The following is a 23,555-nucleotide window of genomic DNA, read 5'->3' as shown; positions in this document are numbered from 1 at the left end:
ACTTGTAGGCTAGCCAGTAAATAAATGGGTGTTAGTTGAATAACTGTACCTTTCGAGGAGAGTGTAGATTCCCTGGATTACTTTCGCAAAACACAGCACACATACCATTGGATAGAGTGCATACTCACTAAATATTTAGTTGTCAGATTTTTAAAAATTTCTTGTGTATTTTTGCCTTACCCACTGAAGAAAATCTGATGTACTCATTCCAGAGTCAAGCTGTCATTTCAGCTTAATGTCAGTATTCTTTGAACTATATTACTGTTTCAGGATCTTTATCTTGATGAAAAAATCAAATATGGATAAAGACTTACATGTGATGTCCATTTAAAAAGTTGGTTTATTGCCTTCCCAGGCGGCACAATGGTTAGGAAACTCCTGCTGCCACTGCAGGAGGCGTGGGTTTGACTCCTGGTCGGGACACTAGGATCCCACTTGCCATGCGGTATAGCCAAAAGAAAAAAATTAAATTGTATGTTTCAATTTTTTCTTTCACTGATGAATTGCATGCTGATAACAAAATGATGACTTCATCTTCTGAAATAGTGTGATGAGATAGATGTGGCAACTACTTAGTAGTTCAATTCTCACACCAATTTAAGTAAAGAATTAATTTTCATTTGTGATTCTAAGGAAAAATTTACTTTTTAAAGAGCTTCAGGCTTACATTTCTGCCTTACCAAACTTACCTTAATGTGATCAGTAGGGGCAGCTTTAATTATTGACCCCTTGAAAGTGCCTTGTCTCTCCAACCCCTGTCCTTTTTCCTGTCATACAGTAGCACTATAAAACTTAAAATAGGTACCATTGTTTAAAGACTGTTTGCTTCTAACACATTTTAAATTAATATCAGTCTTTCTTTGTTTACCCTCAGGTGGTTTGATAGTGGATTTTTGTTTTTGTAAAAGAAACATTGAGAATAGATGTCCAGTTCTTTTTTCCTCCATTTTAAATTTTGGTTGTTATATTTGAAGGGTTTTGCCCTCTGTCTTAACTTTGGAAGATAATAACCTGTTGACTTAATATACACCTAAAATGAGTGTTTCTTTTGTTGTTTCCTTAAGTCTCTAAAAGACGTTAATTTCATACATGGCAAGTATTCAGTAAATAAATATTTCTTAAACGAATGAGTGAACATCAGAACTTAAGTTTAATCTATAACTTTAAACTGCCAGTTTAAATATTTTAGATATGATGATAATCAAGGTAGACAAAATAGCTTAAAAAATGGTACTTTGCTACAATAAGAAGCTAAAATTATGCTGAAAGTAGCTGTTGTTTCTTTAAGTACATCATTTCTTTTAAATTAAAAATTAATTTCTGTAGTTTATAATGAGAAGAAACTATGTGTGAGTAGTGTTTCTAAGCAGTATACTTCTTGGTTAAAATCATTTTGTTTGTGCTTAGTAGACAAATTCTGTTATTTTTATCTTTCTATTAAAAGATTTAATCATTATGAATTTTTAAAATTTTGATGATACCTTCCTTTCCTATTCTTTGATGATTCCAAATATTTCCTGCCAGTCTACAGCTCCTTGGTGAGCTGCAGACTTATACACTTGTACACAGAATGTTACATATTCCTCAAACTCACCACACGTGACATTAATCCATCTTCTTCCCATCCAGGCTTGCCCTCTTCCTCGATTTTCTATTTTAGTCAGTACTACTCCTGTTGATATTTACCCTCTGTAGAATGAGAGACTATCATTTTATACCTTGGAAGCTCTACCAAATTCTATAATTTCTGTCATTTAAATATTTCTCTAATTCAGCCCACTCTTTTCATCAGGGCATCTAATTTGACATGTGCTAGAGGCTTTTGCTGTCTGCTCGTAGGTAGTCTTGCCTCTGGTCTTGTTTTAGTGCCTTTCTCCTAAGAAGCAGCAGTGAGTATTTTAAAATTCAAATCTAATATTATCATTGTCCTGCTTAAAATTACTTCTCATTGCCCAGTCTAAGTTCTGTAAATCAAAAACTTACAGATACGAAACAAGTAACAGAGATAGTAGTCATAATAACAGATATTTACTGACTGCCATTGCCAATCCACTGTTTTAAGCTGAACTATCCATTTCACTTAACCCCTTTAAAGTAGATGTTATTATCCACCTACTTTAACAGACGAAAAAGCAGAGTGTTTAACTAACTTAATCAGAAGAGTCAGAATTTAAACCTGAACAATTTAGGCTTCATAGCCGAAATCCATTGTTAACAATGATGTCTTTCGTTTAATATAATTGGGGATTGGGGACTGTGGCAAGTATGCTTGGCCAAAGAGGACAGTTACTGTTCAGCTCCAGATAATTATTGGCATATAAGAATGTGGGCCCAATGCTGTCAGATCTTCCTATTTTTCAAGAGTAAGTGGAAATCTGGACTTTTACAAGAAGTGTCCAATTTTTAAGTGTCAGTAACTAAAACCAAAGCAGGATAAAGGCAAACCAAACATCTCTGCAGGTTGCATTCAGATAGGTAGCCTTCAGTTTACAACCTTTGGTCTTCAGCATACAGGTTACATTTCTAGCTTCCATCTCTCATGGATCACTACTTACAGTCTAGTTACACTGGACGGTTTACAGTTCTCTTCCTGTTGCTCACATCACACACTGAACATACATATAGCCGTCTGTCTCACTATCCAGACCCTAAGTCCTTGTTGTCTGTAACCTGGCATGTGTTAGGTACCTAGATATTGGGGTGTTTAGAAATCCATTTAGAGCTAGCTTATAAGCACAAAGAGAGCACGAATGGACTCACATAACCATACTATAGGAACTGGAGTCCTGAGGATGATCAGAACCAGGGCTTCCGATGCTGGCAGAGTTCTCGCCATCTGGGATCTATCCTTCTAACTCTGTGGCTCTGCTTCATTCACTTTGGCCTTAGATAGTCTCTGCCGTAGACTAGGAACATGATGCCTGATACTTCCAGACTCACATCTTTATACCTTCCCTTTACCTCCAGTTAAAAAATCCCAAATAGGTACTCTGGCTCAGCTTACATCAAGTTCCCACCCCAACCCATCAGTATTGGTAAGAGACAGCATGTGTGTGTATGCATGCATATGTGTGCAGGCGCATTGCATACATGCACAGAAACACACACAAATTTAAAATCAGGCAAGATTCTTCCTTAGGGCATGATCTTAAGGTGTCATCTGACTAACTGAAGAGTTAGCTGGGCTCCAAAGAGGGAATGTTTTCATTTGTACAGAGACCCAGTGGAAGGATGCTGAATACTTCTTTTTAAAAGATCCGTCTTGCTGTAATAAACAAACAAAAAAGGTTGCAGGGGGCAAGTCATGCAGATAAACTACTGTGCAGAAGGGTTCATAAAGAAGGCCTGACTGCCGTCCTTTGAAAGACCTGCTCCCAAGGTCAGCCCTTGACTGGTATCTGGGATCTTTGATTTCAGGAAGGTTTCCATCATCCCACTGATAAAACTGGCTCTCTATGCCCAAACTGTACAGACAGTGTAGTTTATAATGAATGTACTTGTTTTCTTCCTGGGAGGTATGTGCCAGGCCGTAGGTACATCTGTGTGATCTGCTCCCAATAAAAATCTTGGGCAGAGCCTCTTAATGAATTCGCTGGTTTATATTTCAGACATACTGTCACAACACATTGATGGACACATCCTGTGTGACTCTGCAGGGAGAGGACTCTTGAAAGTTTCCTCTGAACTTCACTCAATATGCCTTTTTCTTTTCCTTTGAAATTTTTGCTGTGATAAATCATAAGACTATCTGCTGCATCTTGTGAGTCTTCCTAGTGAATCATCAAGCCTGGAAGGGGTCTTAGGAAACCCTGACACAACTGTTCAGGCTGAAATTAATAGGTTTGGACAAGAAATGATGGAAGCATGGTCCACGGTGTTGGAACACATTTGAAAGATATTTTTAAAAAATTCATGGGATTTGGTGATTGTTTTACTGTGGGGAGAAAGACATAGGAAAGTATCAAGGATGTCTACAAATTTCTTAATTTAACAACTGATTAAGTGGTAGTAGCCGTTTCCTAGGGGAGTAGCATGATATAATAGAAGGAAAACTGAAGAATCTGTATGGATTCAAGTTCAGATGTAAGTGATTATTAGTTTTGTTATTACAAGCACATCTTTTGAAGTTCAGTTGTCCAGCTGAGACTGTTATGAAGATTGAAAGGAGACATTTGAAGAAATTTTGTGGGTTATTTGGTGTATATTCATGTTAATAATGATGGTTAAGCTATCATTTTTTTAAGTACCTAATGTGTGCCAGGCATTTTACATATTGTTACTACTATTTTTGCATTAATAACAGTTTTCATTATTTTAAAATTCAGAGTACTTAAAATATTGGGATTTTTTTCTTTTCTTTTTTACTTTAGAAGTTCTGTATTGTACTATTCTTCATAAGATATTGGAAGCAGGTAAATTGTTGGTTTTAGACACTCAGACTCCCAGACCTGGTTATTAAGCACACAGTGTGCAGTGAGGAGATTGGCCAAGATTACAGCATTATTCTGAGGTTGAAACAGAGCATACTTCCCACTGTGCTAAAAGCCTCTTATTTGTATATTATGTAGATGAATAAAGGAAATTTGATTCCATAATTTCAGGTCTACTGGGTCACAAATTTAATACATTTTATTGTTGAACAACAGCCAGTTACACATGCAAGGAAAGGCATGTATTTGTGAGGTTATCTTGAGTATAAGATGTCTAGATTTCAAAGAAATAATGATCTTCTCTTTCTCTCATAGACCACTTCACCTGCATTGTGAAGGTGCTTTTCACCCTACTGTATACACAGGGTCTTGTGGCACTTTCAGTTAAATGCAATGAGGAAGATAGGTCAGCCTGGAAACACACAGGAGCCCTCAAAAAGGTTAGTGTCTTGTCTGAATTTATCATTTAGTAGTTTGGTAAACTCATTTAAATTGGTGGTATGAGTGAATGAGATTAGGTGTTTGAAAGGCAAAGTGAGTTATTAACAGTATTTTAATTGGAAATGGAGCACCATCAGGCTAAAAATGTTAAAAATGTTTTCCTTGCACGGTGAGGTCTTTTTTATCTGTCTGTAAACCTTGGCCTTTCCCTTTTTGTATCTGGATAGTTTTGTTTTGCTTTTGCTGCCAGCGTTAAACTTACAGAAGCTTTAAAACTTACATCATCACAGTTGGCAAGTAATAAAATATATGTAGGCTTACCTGTTTTACTTCTCTGTCATCTATTCTTCTCCTTGCCTCATCCCCAGTCACAATCCAAAGATCACTTTTGATTCACTACTTCTAGATTTAAAAATCTTTCCCTTTTCTTGGGGCTTCCTCTCTGGCTCAGAGGGTAAAGAATCCACCTGCACTGCAGGAGACACAGTAGATGCAAGTTCTATCCTTGGGTTGGGAATATCTCCTGGAGTTCAGTTAAGTTCACTCGCTCAGTCGTGTCCTACTCTTTGCAACCCCATGGATTGCAGCACGCCAAGCCTCCCTGTCTATCTCCAACTCCCGGAGTTTACTCAAACTCATGTCCATTAAGTCGGCGATGCCATCCAACCATCTCATCCTCTGGCATCCCCTTCTCCTCCTGGCTTCAATCTTTCCCAGCATCAGGGTCTTTACCAATGAGTCAGTTCTTCGCATCAGGTAGCCAAAATATTGGAGTTTCAGTTTCAGCTTCAGCATCAGTCCTTCCAATGAATATTCAGGACTGATTTCCTTTAGGATGGACTGGTTGGATCTGCTTGCAGTCCAAGGACTCTCAAGAGTCTTCTCCAACACTACAGTTCAAAAGCATCGATTCTTTGGCACTCAGCTTTCTTTATAGTTCAACTCTCACATACATACATGACTACTAGAAAAACCATAGCTTTGACTAGACAGACCTTTGTTGGCAAAGTAATGTCTCTGCTTTTTAATATGCTGTCTAGGTTGGTCATAACTTTTATTCCAAGGAGCAGGCGTCTTTTAATTTCTTGGCTGCAGTCAGCATCTGCAATCATTTTGGAGCCCCCCAAAAAGTCTCTTACTGTTTCCACTGTTTCCCCATCTATTTGCCATGAAGTGATGTGACCAGATGCCATGATCTTCATTTTCTGAGTGTTGAGCTTTAAGCCAACTTTTTCATTCCCCTCTTTCACTTTCATCAAGAGGCTTTTTAGTTCTTCTTTGCTTTCTGCCATAAGGGTGTTGTCATCTGCATATCTGAGGTTATTGATATTTCTCTTGGCAGTCTTGATTCCAGCTTGTGCTACATCCAACCCAGCATTTCTCATGATGTACTCTGCATATAAGTTAAATAAGCAGGGTGACAATATAAAGCCTTGATGTACTCCTTTCCCAATTTGGAACCAGTCTGTTGTTCCATGTCCAGTTCTAACCATTGCTTCCTGACCTGCATACAGATTTCTCAGGAGGCAGGGCAGGTGATCTGGTATTCCCATCCCTTTAAGAATTTCCACAGTTTGTTGTGATCCACACAGTCAGAGGCTTTGGCATAATCAATAAAACAGAAGTAGATGTTTTTCTGGAACTCTCGCTTTTTCGATGATCCAACGGATGTTGGCAATTTGATCTCTGGCTCCTTTGCCTTTTCTAAATCCAGCTTGAATATCTGGAAGTTCATGGTTCACGTACTGTTGAAGCCTGGCTTGAGGAATTTTGAGCATTAGTTTACTAGTGTGTGAGATGAATACAGTTGTGCAGTAGTTTGAGCATTCTTTGGCATTGCCTTTCTTTGGGAATCCCTCCCCTGGAGTTATACCTTTTTAAAAACTACTTTTTCCCCATGTTTAAAAATTATGTGAACAATTTAGAAAAATTGTGCAAGTTTAGTTAAATGTAAGTATTTTCAATGGCTTGAAGACAAATGAGATGTGTCCTGTTGAACCAAAAAACTGAGTGAGTAGTTTGACTTAAACACAGGTAAAATAAGAAGAATGCATGCTCAGTTGCTAAGCTGTGTCTCACTCTTGTGACCTACTTCCTTGTTTATTTGGGAAAGTTGGCAGGAAGAAATAATAAGTGTAGTGAAAATTGAAACTTTTCTTTGGTCTGTAGACTTTTTTTTTTAAAGTATTTTTAATTGGTTTATAGACTCTTAGAGAAGTTTTAAATCTCATTGAAAAGTTTCTGTTAAAATCATATCTACTTGTATTAAAGAAGAGAAAACCAGTTATAGATACATGAAATGTATTCAGTATAACCTTCTCTTTTATCACTAGTCTTCCCAAATCATGATGATGTGTCCAGAAATTTACTGTAGTATCATCACGAAGTTTGTTATATCTTAACTTAGAAATACTGTTTTTTGGACATTGAACCTGAGTACTAGGCTAAGCTTCTGCCACTGAATAGAGATACTACTTTTTTGTTCAAGACATAAAAACTCTCAGAACCTCAACTTTCTCATAGGTAAAGAAGTTTATGATATATAAGGGCCCCTCTATTTCTAAAATTCTTTTAAAAATTCCTAAATAACAAAATGAGTTTTTGTCTTGTCCTTCAGTGGTTTTTCCTTCTTGCTTCTAGTTGATTCTTGGTTAATTTTGCTCCTGCAATTCTTTCTTTCTTCTAAATATTTTTGTTTCCCTAAATGTACTCTAATCTGATATTTTGGATTATTTATATTCAAATCAGGTATAACAGGTTTCTATGCTGTGCCATTGTTTAAATTTTTTTCAGTAAGTTTTCTAATCATGAAAAAGTATAAATGTAAACATTTTCTGATAGAATTTGGTTCTAAATCTGTTCATCTTTTCTCTAAAATGAGACCTGATGCTGCTGCTAAGTCTCTTCAGTTGTGTCTGACTCTGTACGACCCCATAGATGACAGCCCACCAGGCTCCCCCGTCCCTGGGATTCTCCAGGCAAGAACACTGGAGTGGGTTGCCATTTCCTTCTCCAATGCATGAAAGTGAAAAGTGAATGAAGTCGCTCAGTTGTGTCTGACTCTTAGCGACCCTGTGGACTGCAGCCTACCAGGCTCCTCTGTCCATGGGATTTTCCAGGCAAGAGTACTAGAGTGGGGTGCCATTGCCTTCTCCGAAAATGAGACCTACTGACAGAAAATTAGACAATTGTAAATCTATGATGGAAGGAACATGAAGTAATTTAGGTAACTGTTCTGTCAGTTCTCTTTCTCAATTTGATCATTGTTAGCTGTTTTTAAAAATGCTTAATAAAACATTTAATATGGAGCAGATCCTTATCAGAACATAAATTAGAAATTTATAGCCATATAAATTTCTTTAGTGAATGAAAACAAAAAATTGCAATATTCCATAGGTTGGTTTGCCACATGACTGGCTTTTTCTATCATAGATCTAAGCATTTAGATATACAGGATTGTAAATTATAGCAGCAATAATATTTATGAATAATGAGATATCACTGTGATTTCTGTAATTATTTTGTATTGTTCATTCCTCCTTTAAAAAATTTCCTTTTTTTCTTAGCTCTTATTTCCTCTTTTAGTCTCTTCCTTCTTTTCTTTCTTCATTGAATCTCATTTATTCATTTCATCCCTGTAATTTCTTATCTTCAGGTTTGATAATTCCAATGAAAAACAGACCTAATATGGTAAATAAAATACATAGCTGCTGTGTGTTTTTCAAAGAGATTTTAGAGTTAATTCGATAATGAGGTTTAGTTGGGGAAAAAATCATTATTACAATCAGTATAAATTGTATTGTTTTGGTTAGTGGAATTTCTGTCAAGAGTATTTATACCAGAATTTCTTAAGTCTGGGCTTCTTTCCCTTGATTTGCTTTTAGGCTTAGGACCATAGCATCTAGCATATATTCAAAGGGCCTGTCACCCCCAAAAGTTAAGAAGCACTATAATTTAGACAAAGCATCTACCCAGCAAAGCATCTGTTGCATCTCTCAACCCTTAAATTCTTTTCTTTATTTAATTCACATACATTTGCTACTTCTCCCACAGGATTCTTCTGATTGGGATTCTTCTGATCATGATCCTAGGTCTTTCATCCATGGTCTCAGAAATCCTCTTCTTAAGCTTTACTTCTTCTTAAAAAAATTAAAGCTTTACTTCTTAAAGCTTATCTTCTTAGCTTTACCAAAGAACCTACTCTTTGCTTTATTCAGATATTGCTGATGTAAAATATGATTTCTTAAGACTTCTTATGCATGAAATAAAGTTATTTTCTTACCTAATACTCTTCTGGTGAGAGAGTTCTCAATACAAAACCGTGACTACTACATTATATTTGACTTTCTGATCTGATATAGTATTTCTTATTTGTAAAAAAAAATATTTAAAATGATTTTGATAATAATTTAAAAGCTAGTTATTGCTCAATAACTTGCATGGGTGATATGAGTATCATTGGGGGGAATATTTTCCCCCTAAGTAGGAAAGTGTTTTACTTGAAATACGTTTCTGTTGTTAGGCTCTATAAATCTTTTACTCAAAGGAGTGTGTTTTGAATTAGATTTTTAGGCTGTCTTGTATATATTTACAACTTTAAATATGTCACATTGATTAACAAAATGCAAAATTGTGGTAATATTTTCTTTTGAGTTGCTTATTCAAGAGCTATTCTTATTAAATTAATTCTGAAAACATAATATAATATGTTGCTGTTTTGATATCCAGTGGGATATGGATTCTTGCAAATTATATGTAAACTACAAATCACATATTTGGTAAGTGATCAATAATCCTGTTGATCGATTAGGCAAGGGTGAAGTGGGTCACATAATATCAGGATAGCAGTTGCTGCGTCAGAGACTTTTATAGTTTATCAAGACGTGATAATACTACATGGCTGCAATATGGCAGAAAGCAGAGGGGTAATTAAAGATAACGCAAATAATTGACTATAAAAAGAGAGACATCCAGTCAAGTTGCAAGGTCAAAACCTCCACTACCAAAATAAATCCTGTCACTTAGCCAGCAAGTGTTTATTACTCAGATTTTTGTTATGTAAAAGGAGACATAGAAGATATAAAGCATAGTTTGTGACATTTTGGAATTTACAGTCTAGTTGAAGAGAGCACAGTAACATGTAAGAAAGGATGTATCGTCAAATGATAAATTCTGTGGTCCTATCAGTGCCTTAAAAATCCAGGATAAACTTATATCCCACAGTGCTTGCTCAGTTCTTGTATTTTACTATCTTAAAAATGTAGTTAATGAACAGAATAAACAACATCACAACCAAGTTATTACTTTTATTGTAATTTATACTTTACAGTAATTTGCAACTACTTTTAATACTTCAGTGAATGTAAAAAGTACATTTCTTTATGTGAAAAGCATTATTGAAATAAACTTAAATTTATTAATAGCCATTATTTTTCCTTTCTTATAAAAAGTATAGCCGTTAAGCTTATTGAATTTGTAGACTGTTATTTAATGTTATCTGTAATTTTGTAATAAACATATGGTCCTGTTTATTTTTATATTAAATTGTTTTAACAAGTTCTATTTGAGGAATTTGAGAGAACTTGTAAAAGAAAAATATTTGCGGTCCATATTATATTTTGTGTATATATGACTTGTATCATTATAACGATTGTATATATACTTTTGTTAGCTTTTTTCATATCACACCATAAACACTTTTTTATGTAGCTCAAATTTGTTATATTTGCTGCCTATAAAATAGTCTGATATGTCATCATTTAGGTAACTGCTTCCTTTTGTTGGTCATTTCTAATTTTCCACTGTTACAATATTCTGGTGATTGTCATGGGCATAAAGTTATTGTTTTCTTTTGAGATTATTTCCTTAGGAAAGAATTTCCAGGAGTGAGAATTACTGGGACAAAAGATATGACTTAGATATGTTCATTTACACATGTACTATGTAACTTGTATTCCAAGGAAGTATTGGAATAGCTTTAATCCCCTACCTGATTTCATTGTGAGTCCAGAGATGTGCTGTTTTACACAGATTTTGAGAAAGTGAACTTTACATGCTTGAAAAGTAATATAGTCATGATTACAGTCATTAAAAAGTATTCTTTCCAGTGTAAATGTTTTTGTAATTTTCAGTGACTAATGAAATTACTTTTTAATTTTTCCAGAATACTTGTGATGCAGAAAAGTCTTATGAAGTGTTATTGAGCTTTGTGATAAGTGAACTGTCTAAAGGAAAGTTATACCATGAAGAAGGAACTCAGGAATGTGCAACGGTATGCTCTAAGACCAGATGTAGTGGTTATTTAAAAATTTAGATTTTCTTGACATTATGAACATGACTTTTTAAGCTATGTCTATTACATTAATAGAATGAATTGTTCTGATTTTCTTTTTTAACTTTAGATTATCCCTGTTGCTTGGTCTCCTGAATCCATGGAAAAATACTTACAGGACTTCTGCTTACCTTTTCTCAGAATCACCAGCCTTCTTCAGCACCACCTTTTTGGGGAAGATTTACCTAGCTGCCAGGTATAAGTTGGGTAGAGAGTAGGGAACCTTTTTTATAAACAATTAACTAATTTTTAAAAATATACAGTATTATGCTTATATCAATATCCAGAACTGCCGTACAAAGATGAAGGTGAAAGCGTTAGGTTGTTCAGTCGTGTCTGACTCTTTGTGACCCCGTGAACTGTAGTCTGCCAGGCTCCTCTATCCGTGGAATTCTCCAGTCAAGGATACTATAGTGGGTAACCATTCCCTTTTCCAGGGGATCATCCCCACTCAGGGATCAAACCCGGGTCTCTTGCATTGCAGGCAGATTCTGTACTATCTAAGCCACCAAGGAAATCCCCCATACAAGAATATGTTACTCCAATGCAAAGAAGTAAATATTTAGAATATTTACTATTATCGTTACTTGTTTATTTGTTAATATCCACCCATTTTTATGGTAATGTTGCTAAGATTTTATGTTAGAGGAGTTTCTTATTAGATCTGTGATAATAAATCCCTAGTATGTGAACAAAAGATAGTATTCATATTGATATGTTTTTCATATTGATATATTTATCACTAATCATCACTTGCTTTTAGTATCCTTTTTAAAGGGTATTATGTTGACCAACAAGCTGGTTGTTTTAAGATCTGATGGCATTTATGTAATTTTAGAATTTAAAAATACTCAGTTTGTAGCCAGTTAAAACTTGAATGAATGATCACTGATTTAATTTATTTTATAAAACTGTGGGTCAGTGTGAGCAGGCAAGAAAGTGCAAAAGAAAGTAGAAAACCAGAAGGTAAGTAAATCAAGCTGTGTTTATAGGGATTATGACCCTGTCATTATTTGTCATTCATTTTCAGGGAATTTTCTGTGAGAGTTAAGTCACTTACCATATTTATGGTCTTTGAAGCCTGCATGCAGTATATCAGAATTAAGCCGTTGATTATTCCTTCTCTCTTAAATAATTGACCATTCCATTAAATAGTTTGAATTCATTGTTTTTTTTTAATCAATAGGGCAGAAAGATATAACGGTTATAAATATATATGCATGAAACAACAGAACCCCAAATTACATAAAAATTGACAGAATTGAAAGAAGAAATAGACAATCCACAATTATAGCTGCAAACTTCAGTGTTCTTTCTTAGTAATCAGTAACAAATAGACAGAAAATCAACTGGTATAAATGATACTTGAACCATACTATTATTCAACTTGATATAACTGACATCTATAGGATACTTCACCAGACAGTAATAACAGAATGCATATTTTTAAAAATGCATGTGGCCCATTTAGTAGAATATACCATATGCCAAGCCATAAAGCAAGTAACAATAAATTTAAAAGAATTGAAATCACAAAACAATTTTCTTATTACACAGAATTAAATTAGAAAATCAATAACAGAAAGAAATATACAAATCTCCAAGTATGTGAAAATTAAGTAGTATAGTTCTAAATAACTTAAGTATCAAAGTAGAAATCACATGGATACCAGAGAACATTTAAACTGAGTGAAAATGAAAACACAGCGTAGCAAAAATGTGAAATGCCACTAAAATATTTCTTGGAAAAATACAGCTTCAGATGCTTATATTTGAAAAGAAGAAAGGTCTAAAATCATTTATCTAAATTTTTACTTTATGAAAAAAAGAAATAGAGCAAATTAAATCCAAAGCAAGTTTTAAAAAATTAGAAAAATCAGAGCAGAAATCAATGACATAGTAGTGAAACAGAGAAAATCAATGAGTTCAGACAAGATGGGGTGCGTTCAGGGTGATAATGGCCGTAGACCATCAATGAGTTCAAAATCTGGTTCTTTGCAAAGATCAATAAGATGGATACATGTAAATGTTAGGAGCTCAGCTAAGCTGGGAGAGAGAGAACTGAGTTGCTCGGTACTGGACTGGTTGATTAAAGCTGCAAGCCACAGATGAAAGAGTTAAGCCTTTAAATCACTTACCATGATAGTATAAGCAAGAGGCTAAAACCAGGGGAAATGCTGATTCCTCATTTCATCACCTCATAGAATGAAGTGGTGTACCAGTTGAGGGTCAAATGGATCAGCACAGACGTTAAGGGAGTCTCAAACAGAAGGCTGTTTCAGTATTATGAATTCTGAGGTGGAGAGGGGGTGAGGGGGTCGGGACAGGAGTGGAAAAGTGCTGGGTACTGAGTCAGAATGGCAAAACGTTTCTTCAGGGTTTCACCTTTTTCCCTTCATAAGGTGGCCTTGGCAGAAATGTCAAAGTGTCCCCTGCCCAAGGCCTCAGATAAAGAAGCCTAGGAATAAAGGCACCAGGGCTAGGAATACAACTATGTGAAAGAGCATGACTGACCAGGGGGCCTGAGACCAAGACTGCAAATTCCTTCAGAGACTGCAGTTTACACTATTTACTATTGTGAATTCCATGTTTTCACTATTCTTCTTTATCCGCACTGACAGTCTATGTCTTTTTAACCAAAAGTCACTGTCCTTTTGCTCCATATTAACATTTGACTTCCTAGTGTAACTAGATTCTATAGACTATCAGATAGTCTATAGATAACTGACAGTGCTATTTTTAAAATATGGAAATGCATAAATGAAGTAGATGCTATGGTACTTAAGAGTTAAATTTCAAAGAGAAATATTATGGGAATATTGGATATAACATCTTGGAACCTTTTTGTTTCTTTGCTCCTCTTACTCCCTTTATTTAGTTGAATCAGTTAAGAAAGTTTTCATACTATCCAAAAGTAATTGGAATGACACTTAAAGTATCTGTAGTGGGAAATGTTCATGAGAAATGTCTTGAGAATTTTCTGTTTTATATCTAAAAGGAAGAAGAAGAATTTTCAGTTCTTTCCAGCTGCCTGGGACTTCTGCCAACATTCTACCAAACAGAACATCCATTCATCAGTGCCTCCTGTCTGGATTGGCCAGTTCCAGCATTTGACATTATATCTCAGTGGTGTTTTGAGATAAATTCATTTACTGAAAGACATGCTGAACAAGGAAAGGTATGTAAAAAAAGTAACACTCACTTGCTATAGTGGTGACATGCTAATAGGTAAGAGAATACTTAATTCAGACTTCCTAATGGTCTAGGGAACCTAGAATGGTCAAAGACATTTAGTTCTTAATTCAGTAGAACTGTTAAGATGTCCCTTGATGGAGGATAGTACACGGCTTCCTTATGATAGTACTAAAACCACAGAAGAATCCAGAATATCAGGGATTAAACAGAAATTAAACAGCAAAATCTTAGGTCTAATTATGAGAGATATCACCCCCTGGTTCCCAAATTTGTGCATTCCATCCATAAGGGAGCAATCACCCTGTGTACTGGTTGGTGCTTGTTTAGCTCATATACCTCATTCTTTAGGACCATATACCTCATTCTACAGGTGTTTTCTTTTAGTTGGTACCATCTAAAAATTCATCAGCAAAGTAGATTATTTAAAAGACCAATGAGTTTTTCAGATGATTGACTACCAGTTAAGATCAATTAATTCATAGACATCCACTTCTTGCCTTACTCTTTCTGTATGAAGAAAATTCTTTGACTAGACTAGACCATGTGGTGTATGCTCCTGGGCAATTTACAACCTAATCTAGGTAAGTGTCAAGGTCAGTGAGGACAAATTGCTGTTCTTTCCCCTGATGGAAGGGTTGTATATTTAATCAACTCATTACAGAATATGCAGTCTTTGTAGTCAAGAGTTGGGCACTGTGTATGGCAAATAGCATATTGTAAGCACATATATTGTCCTTATCCTTGCTTCCATGGCCACTTTTCCATGAACTTACTGATAAACACCAAGCTGGATATTTGGTTATTACATTGATTAAGATGTATTATGGCTGTCAGTACCGTGAGAAGATCACCAGGTGAATTGCCAACCTCTATACAGTTTCTTAAAATATAGATTCATACTACATTGTATCTGTTTTAAGTGTTAAGGAAGTAGCATTTAGAAAAAAAAGATAAATGCTATTTCCAGTATTTTTATATAACTACAAAAAAAATGAACAAAATACCCTTTAGGGAAATTTAACCGATTTGTTATTTTTTTTCATACTTCCTGACAAAATTTATGAAAAGAATTGTAGTCCTAGCACTGACAGATATAAAAGCTCTTAACAGCTTGAGGTGTAAGATTTTTCATCTTCTAGAAAGGAAACTCCAGATTATAAAGTACTGAAATAGAAATGTAAATTATAACCACGATCTTCCCCAAAAGAAAAAGCCAATGAATTGTTTGATCACACTCGGGTCTCCTGTGTTGCAGGCGGATTCTTTACCATTTGAGCCACCAAATGTCCTTTTGTGTATCTAAGAAAGGTCCAAAACTTAGTTTTGAAAGATGTGTAACTGTTTAAAATTACACATCAAGAATATTTAAAAACAAATACATCTGCATATATTTTCCTTGCATCCTTCATTATATTTCATATTTTTCTTTTAAAATAATAAGAAATTTAAATGTTCTAGGGTGCTTAATCTAAAATTTACATCATGTAGTAATTGAAAAAGCGTGAAAGTGTTAGTTGTTCAGTTGTGTCTGAGTCTTTGCGACCCATGGACTGTAGCCTGCCAGGTTCCTCTATCCGTGGGATTCTCCAGGCAAGAATACTGGAGTAGGTAGCCATTCACTTCTCTTCTCCAGGGGATCTTTCCAACCCAGGGATCAAACCCGAGTCTCTTTATGTCTCCTGCATTGGCAGGCGGGTTCTTTACCACTGGTGCCACAAAGGGATTTAAATTAAAATAGAATATATTAAAATAGAGAATGGTAATTGTTGAAGGACTATTTTAGTCTCTTGTAAAATGGAAATGGCAAGAGTGTTAATTAAAAAAAAAGCCACATTCTTGGAGACAGATTTTCTTTAAAAGAGAAAACAGCCTTTAAAAAACAAATATTTTGTATAAGTAACTTAAATACATAGGACTAATGAATATTTTTGAATAATGTTTTAGGCATTGCTTATCCAAGAGTCAAAATGGAAATTGCCACACCTTCTACAGTTGCCTGAAAATTATAACACCATTTTCCAGTACTACCACAGAAAAACCTGTAGTGTCTGCACCAAGGTTCCTAAAGACCCTGCTGTTTGCCTTGTTTGTGGTACTTTTGTATGCCTGAAAGGACTTTGCTGCAAGCAACAAAGTTACTGTGAATGTGTATTGGTAAGCAAGAGTAAATAGTATAAAATTTCTGGAAGCTCAAATCTCATATCACGTGGAAATGTGGTGTGTATTACATACAATGCAGTGTGTATTACATACAAAAATATGGTCAAACCAACTTCAAATTTAACTATTATTTGAGTTAAATACATGATGCATATAAGGATCTTATTTTGTTGTTGTTTTACATCCTGTAGAAGGGTAAAAACAAAACAGCAACGATAACACCCACCTAAGGTTTTTTACGAGTAAAACCTTTCATAAGTGCAGTTTCAGTTCCTCTCCCTACTCCCCTCTCCTGCCCTTTAATGGAATATATGTTTGGATGTTATGCAGTGGAACAACCATTAGATATGCTGTTATAGACACTAGCCTCTGAATTAGTTTTAGGTTAGCTCTTAATTGGGTTCCTAGATAATCCTTATCCAAATTCTTCCTAATGTATTGTTAATAAAGGATTAAGAATGAGACTATAAGTTTAACTTAGATGAAATCTTATTTTAAAAAATTTAAATGTTTCTATTATTTAAGAAGACAATTAAGGCATTATTCATTTTCTTTTCTTGTGAAGTCCATTTGCTTATCAAGTTCATTCACATTTTTTTATTTTTTAGCATTCTCAGAACTGTGGTGCTGGAACAGGGATTTTCCTTTTGATCAATGCATCAGTGATTATCATCATTCGAGGCCACCGCTTCTGCCTCTGGGGTTCTGTTTATTTGGATGCTCATGGAGAGGAAGACCGAGATCTTAGGTTAGATGTTCATGGATATATCCTTGTGTTTTATTCAACTTTGGCCAGTAAGAATAATGTGCCATTCCTGGCTTTGTAATTGTGTTGATAATAATAATTACTCTTTATATTAAGAAATTCTCGCAGTCATTAATTTAGAGTTGTTTCTATGTGGGGGGATATTTTCCCCATTATGATGTTAAGGAAATATGAAATAAACCAATTTCCTAGGTGAGATTTTTGCCATAGAGAATCTATTTTTTAAAACGTGTGTGAAAGCTTCATTGTATTATATTATTTTAATGCTGTTTTTTTTTCTTTTCATTCTAGGCGAGGCAAGCCTCTCTACATTTGTAAAGAAAGATACAAAGTTCTTGAACAACAGTGGATTTCTCATACTTTTGATCACATCAATAAAAGATGGGGTCCACATTACAATGGGCTGTGACTTACCACCTTGGCATTTCATTATATCATTTTCATTAAGAATTTATCAACAATAAGCTTTAACTTAATTTGGGGGATTAACGCTTTTGCTGAGGGAAAAAAAGAAAACATACATTTTAAAGCCTTTCCAAAATTAGGTGCTTGGTAATCACATTAATGGTATAATAATTTTTTTTTAAAGTATCTGGAGAGCATAACAAGTTAAACCATTCTTTAGTGGTCCTTTTTTGTTTAAGTCCACAATTAATAAGAAGCACAACTTGTTGAAAAAATCATTTTAAAATGATTCTCCCAACAGTGCATATCTGCTTTTCATTGATATTTAGAGTGGATGTGATTTATTTAAAGTTTTACTGCTTCTTTATATCTGTGTTTTAATTTGCATCTGCTAAACATAATGCATCCTTTCCCTCTGCCATTCTTGTGTTGATTTGAGATTTTTGCTGTATGTAATTAGAAAAAAATGTAAAACATGATTTATGTGAAATATTGTATAGTAAAAGTTGGTCTAATAGTAGAACTTTACAATTTTTTCTTATTGTGAGGAACCTGTTAAAAGTTTAAGGCTTTGCTGAAAACTTAATTCATTCTCAGGAATTTCATAAATATTCTCCCCAGGTAAATAATTGAAATAGTTGTAAAATAAGTAGATAGCTGCTGTTAATATAATACAGTACTTTTAGGGGGGCATTTGTGTGGTTGGGGGAGTCCCTAAAAATCAAAATTTGCCATTTCACTTGGATAAATTACTTGAGATAATAGCAAATAGATTTTATTATAAAATCAGAAGTTTTAAGAACATACACATGGCAGATTTTGATTCTGTGCATGTCCACCTTTTATTACCAACCAAGTTTTTGTTTAAATGATTGGATTGGAAAAAAGCTCTGACTTCCCCACAAATGGAGCATAGTTTTGGAACTTTCCTTATCAGCTCAAGAGGTTCATCTGTATTGTATTTGTGCAGTGTAATCATTGTTATTTCTGCTTGGATTCCTAAAAGGGAAAAAAAAACCGGCTCAGTGGTGATGATCCTCATGAGTGAACTCTACACCTGCATTCTTATTTGAAGCTGCTGTGAAAAGCAGTTTATGTTTGTAGGATTTTTAAGTCAGTAAGAATGGAAATGATTGAGCTAAAACCCACTCTGTACTTACAGAAGGAAGATTACAGAAAAGCATGTTATATATTGCTGCCACAATTTTTCTTCCAAATGATTCAATAATTTGATGATTATTTAATATATATAGTGCTATCAAGCAATTCCTGGTACTTTGGACTTCCATGGCTTGTTATATAAAATTACATTTTTATGTGTAAAAATAAACTAAAAAACATCTAATGGTAAAATAAAATCACAGATCTGTGTTCTAAAAATTGTTGAATGACATGATACTACAGGATATAAAAATGGACTTTAAATGATGGCCTTGCATTAAAATAGAACAGTAAATATTCAAATATGTTCAAAAAATCAAATGATTACCTATGGACCTACAATAAAACACATGGAAATAGCTTGCTATTTTTATATACATTTCCAAAATATTAAGGTAACTTTCTGAAAGACCAGAATGATTCTGTTTAATTAAGTAGCTGTCCTTTCCAACACATTGCTACTTTTTAAAATACTGTATCATAAGTTCAGCCTGTCTTATTTTTTGCATTGGTCATTATGGATACCAGACCATTTGTAAGTGTGGTTGAAGAACAAAATGCTAATTTACATCTCTAGTAAATACTGTTACAGGACTCATGAACTTGGATAATTCTACAGTTTGAAACTCTGATGCTATATATACATGGTGTGATGTATTCAGACTTTGATTACTACATATTTAAAATGGAATGTTTTATGGTTGTGCATATGGCTGTGAAGTGAAAATATTAGCCTTAACATTAAAATTTGGGTATTTGATAGTGTTTATTTTGATATTGGTGAATTAGTCACCAGTAAAATTTTAAAAAGCACTTGGTTGAAAATTGTACTTGAATTACATACATGCATGCTGCTAAACTAGAACTTTAATTTTTCCCCCATAACTTTTATAAGTCCCATTTATAAACCCACTTTTAAAAATAACAGGTCCAAGTTAGAGTGATGTGTGTATATTATTCAAGAAAATGTCCTGGTGTGATATCTTGTATGAATCATCATTTAAATACAGTACATTACTGTAGAAGCTAAATCAATCTTTATAATTAAGCAGAAATTACAAGACTAGGAATAATCAACATTGTAAGATATGTTAATAAAAGCCTACTGTCACTTGGTTTGTGAAGGGTCCTTAACATGCTTATTCTTACATGTTTTTATTTTTTCAAAGATATTGACCATAATATATGTGAGTGAGCATAAATGAAAAGATCAAAGCATAACATAGCTAATAGTTGCGGTAAGGTGGAGTTAATATAAAGGGTTTGCTTTTCCATTAACCTTTTACTTACAGGGCTAGTTCCTGTTCCTTCTTTGTCTCATAACTAACATAAAGCCTTTGCTAAGTGCTGTATGTTTTTTTAGAAGCAGGAAATGGGTGAAAGGAGAGGAAATGGATTTTTGGAGAGGCAAATGGATGTGCAGATCTGAAGAACACTGCTGTGGTCCCTGTTGCTCCCTGAACATCCCCAACTAGACTTTAGAAATCTAAAGTGCTTTAGTTCAGTTTAGTCATTCACTCATGTCCGACATTTGTGATCCCATTGACTGCAACATGCCAGGCCTCCCTGTCCATCACCAACTCCTGGAGATTACTCAAACTCATGTCCTTGAGTCAGTGATGCCATCCAACCATCTCTTCCTCTGTCATCCCCTTCTCCTGCCTTCAATCTTTCCCAACATCAGGGTCTTTTCCAGTGAGTCAGTTCTTTGCATCAGGTAGCCAAAATATTGGAGTTTCAGCTTCAACGTCAGTCCTTCCAATGAATACTTAGGACTGATCTCCTTTAGGATGGACTGGTTGGATCTGCTTGCAGTCCAAGGGACTTTCAAGAGTCCTTTCCAACACCACAGTTCAAAAGCATCAATTCTTCGGTGTTCAGCTTTCTTCATAGTCCAACTCTCACATCCATACGTGACTACTGGAAAAACCATAGCTTTGACTAGATGGACCTTTTGTTGGCAAAGTAATGTCTCTGCTTTTTAATATACTTTCTAGGTTGGTCATAGCATTTCTTTCAAGGAGTAAACATCTTTTAATTTCATGGCTGCAGTCACCATCTGCAGTGATTTTGGAGCCCAGAAAAATAAAGTCTGACACTGTTTGCACTGTTTCCCCATCTATTTGCCATGAAGTGATCGGACCAGATGCCATGATCTTAGCTTTCTGCATGTTGAGCTTTAAGCCAACTTTTTCACTCTCCTCTTTCACTTTCATCAAGAGGCATTTTAGTTCTTCTTTCTGCCATAAAGGTGGTGTCATTTGCATACCTGAGGTTACTGATGTTTCTCTCAGCAATCTTGATTCCAGCTTGTGCTTCATCCAGTTCAGCATTTCTTACAATATACTCTGCAGATAAGTTAAATAAGCAGGGTGACAATAGACAGCCTTGATGTACTCCTTTCCCTATTTGGAACCAGTCTGTTGTTCCATGTCCAGTTCTAACTGTTGTTTCTTAACCTGCATACAGATTTCTCAGGAGACAGGTCAGGTGGTCTGGTATTCCCATCTCTTTAAGAATTAATTTTCCACAGTTTGTTGTGATCTACACAGTCAAAGGCTTTGGCATAGTCAATAAAGCAGAAGTAGATGTTTTACTGGAACACTCTTGCTTTTTCGATGATCTAACATGTTGGCAATGTGATCTCTGGTTCCTCTGCCTTTTCTAAAACCAGCTTGAACATCTGGAAGTTCACGGTTAACGTCTTGCTGAAGCCAGGCTTGGAGAATTTTGAGCATTACTTTACTAGCCTGTGAGATGAGTGTAATTGTGCGGTAGTTTGAGCGTTCTTTGGCATTGCCTTTCTTAGGGATTAGAGTGAAAACTGACCTTTCCCAGTCCTGTGGCCACTTCTGCATTTTCCAAATTTGCTGGCATGTTGAGTACAGCACTTTCACAGCATCATTTTTTAGGATTTGAAATAGCTCAGCTGGAATTTCATCACCTCCACTAGCTTTGTTTGTAGTGATGTTTCCTAAGGCCTGCTTGACTTTGCATTCCAGGAAGTCTGGCTCTAGGTGAGTGATCACACCATCGTGATTATCTGGGTCATGAAGATCTTTTTTGTATAGTTCTTCTGTGTACTTTTTTGTGTAGTTCTTCTTTCTTGCCACCTCTTCTTAATGTCTTCTGCTTCTGTTAGGTCCATACTGTTTCTGTCCTTTATTGTGCCCATCTTTGCATGAAATGTCCCCTTGGTAACTCTAAGGTTCTTGAAGAGATCTCTAGTCTTTTCTAATCTGCTGTTTTCCTCTATTTCTTTACGTTGATCACTGAGGAAGGCTTTCTTTCTTTCTTTCTTTTTTTAATTTATTTTAGTTGGAGTTTATTTACTTTACAGTATTGTAAATACCAATGTATGGTTTTTGCCATACACTGACATGAATCTGCCATGAGTATACATGTGTTCCCCATCCTGAACCCCCTCCCACCTCCCTCCCCATCCCATCCCTCAGGGTCATCCCACTGCACCAGCCCTGAGCACCCTGTCTCATGTATCAAACCTGGACTGGCGATCTGTTTCATATATGATAACATACATGTTTCAGTGCTATTCTCTCAGATCATCCCACCCTCGCTTTCTCCCACAGAGTCCAAAAGACTGTTCTATACATCTGTGTCTCTTTTGCTGTCTCACATACAGGGTTATCGTTACCATCTTTCTCAATTCCATATATATGTGTTAGTATACTGTGTTGGTATTTTTTTTTTTCTGGCTTACTTCACTCTGTATAATAGGTTTCAGTTTTCATCCACCTCATTAGAACTGATTGAAATGTATTCTTTTTAATGGCTGAGTAATATTCCATGGTGTATATGTACCACAGCTTTCTTATCCATTCATCTGCTGATGGACATCTAGGTTGCTTCCATGTCCTGGCAATTATAAACAGTGCTGCGATGAACACTGGGGTACATGTGTCTCTTTCAATTCTGGTTTTGAGGAAGGTTTTCTTACCTTTCCTTGCTATTCTTTGGAACTCTGCATTCAAATGGGTATATCTTTCCTTTTCTCCTTTGCTTTTCGCTTCTGTTCTTTTCTCAGCTATTTGTAAGCCCTCCTCAGACAACCATTTTGCCTTTTTGCATTTTTTTTTTTCTTTCTTGGGGATGGTCTTGATCCCTGCCTGCTGTACAGGATCATGAACCTCCATCCATAGTTCTTCAGGCACTCTATCAGATCTAATCCCTTGAATTTATTTGTCACTTCCACTATATAATCATAAGGGATTTGATTTAGGTCATACCTGAATGGTCTAGTGGTTTTCCCCACTTTCTTCAATTTAAGTCTGAATTTGGCAATAAGGAGTTCATGATCTGAGCCACAGTCAGCTCCCAGTCTTGTTTTTGCTGACTGTATAGAACTTCTACATTTTGGCTGCAAAGAATATAATCAGTCTGATTTCAGTGTCGACCACCTGGTGATGTCCATGTGTAGAGTCTTCTCTTGTGTTGTTGGAACAGGGTGTTTGCTATGATCAGTGCGTTCTCTTGGCAGAACTCTATTAGCCTTTGTCCTGCTTCATTCTGTACTCCAAGGCCAAATATTCCTGTTACTCCAGCTATTTCTTGACTTCCTACTTTTGCATTCCAGTCCCCTATAATGAAAAGGACATCTTTTGGGGGTTTTCTAGAAAGTCTTCTAGGTCTTCATAGGACCGTTCAA

General features: G+C 35.4%; 1 protein-coding gene across 1 annotated transcript in view; it reads left to right on the top strand.

The window, feature by feature from the left end:
- The window catches only part of UBR3 (ubiquitin protein ligase E3 component n-recognin 3), a 190,776-nt gene extending 170,769 nt beyond the window's left edge, over window positions 1-20,007 (top strand). The window contains exons 33-39 of the mRNA XM_061135459.1: window positions 4,746-4,870; window positions 11,035-11,142; window positions 11,273-11,398; window positions 14,201-14,380; window positions 16,342-16,551; window positions 17,166-17,305; window positions 17,615-20,007. Coding sequence (XP_060991442.1) covers window positions 4,746-4,870; window positions 11,035-11,142; window positions 11,273-11,398; window positions 14,201-14,380; window positions 16,342-16,551; window positions 17,166-17,305; window positions 17,615-17,732 — 1,007 coding nt within the window. The 3' untranslated portion in view covers window positions 17,733-20,007. The remainder of the gene's footprint in view (window positions 1-4,745; window positions 4,871-11,034; window positions 11,143-11,272; window positions 11,399-14,200; window positions 14,381-16,341; window positions 16,552-17,165; window positions 17,306-17,614) is intronic.
- The last annotated feature ends 3,548 nt before the right edge of the window (window positions 20,008-23,555 follow it).

The sequence above is a fragment of the Dama dama genome, chromosome 33 (assembly GCF_033118175.1).
Source record: "Dama dama isolate Ldn47 chromosome 33, ASM3311817v1, whole genome shotgun sequence".
NCBI lineage: Eukaryota > Metazoa > Chordata > Mammalia > Artiodactyla > Cervidae > Dama > Dama dama.
This window is presented reverse-complemented; position numbering and strand designations above follow the sequence as displayed.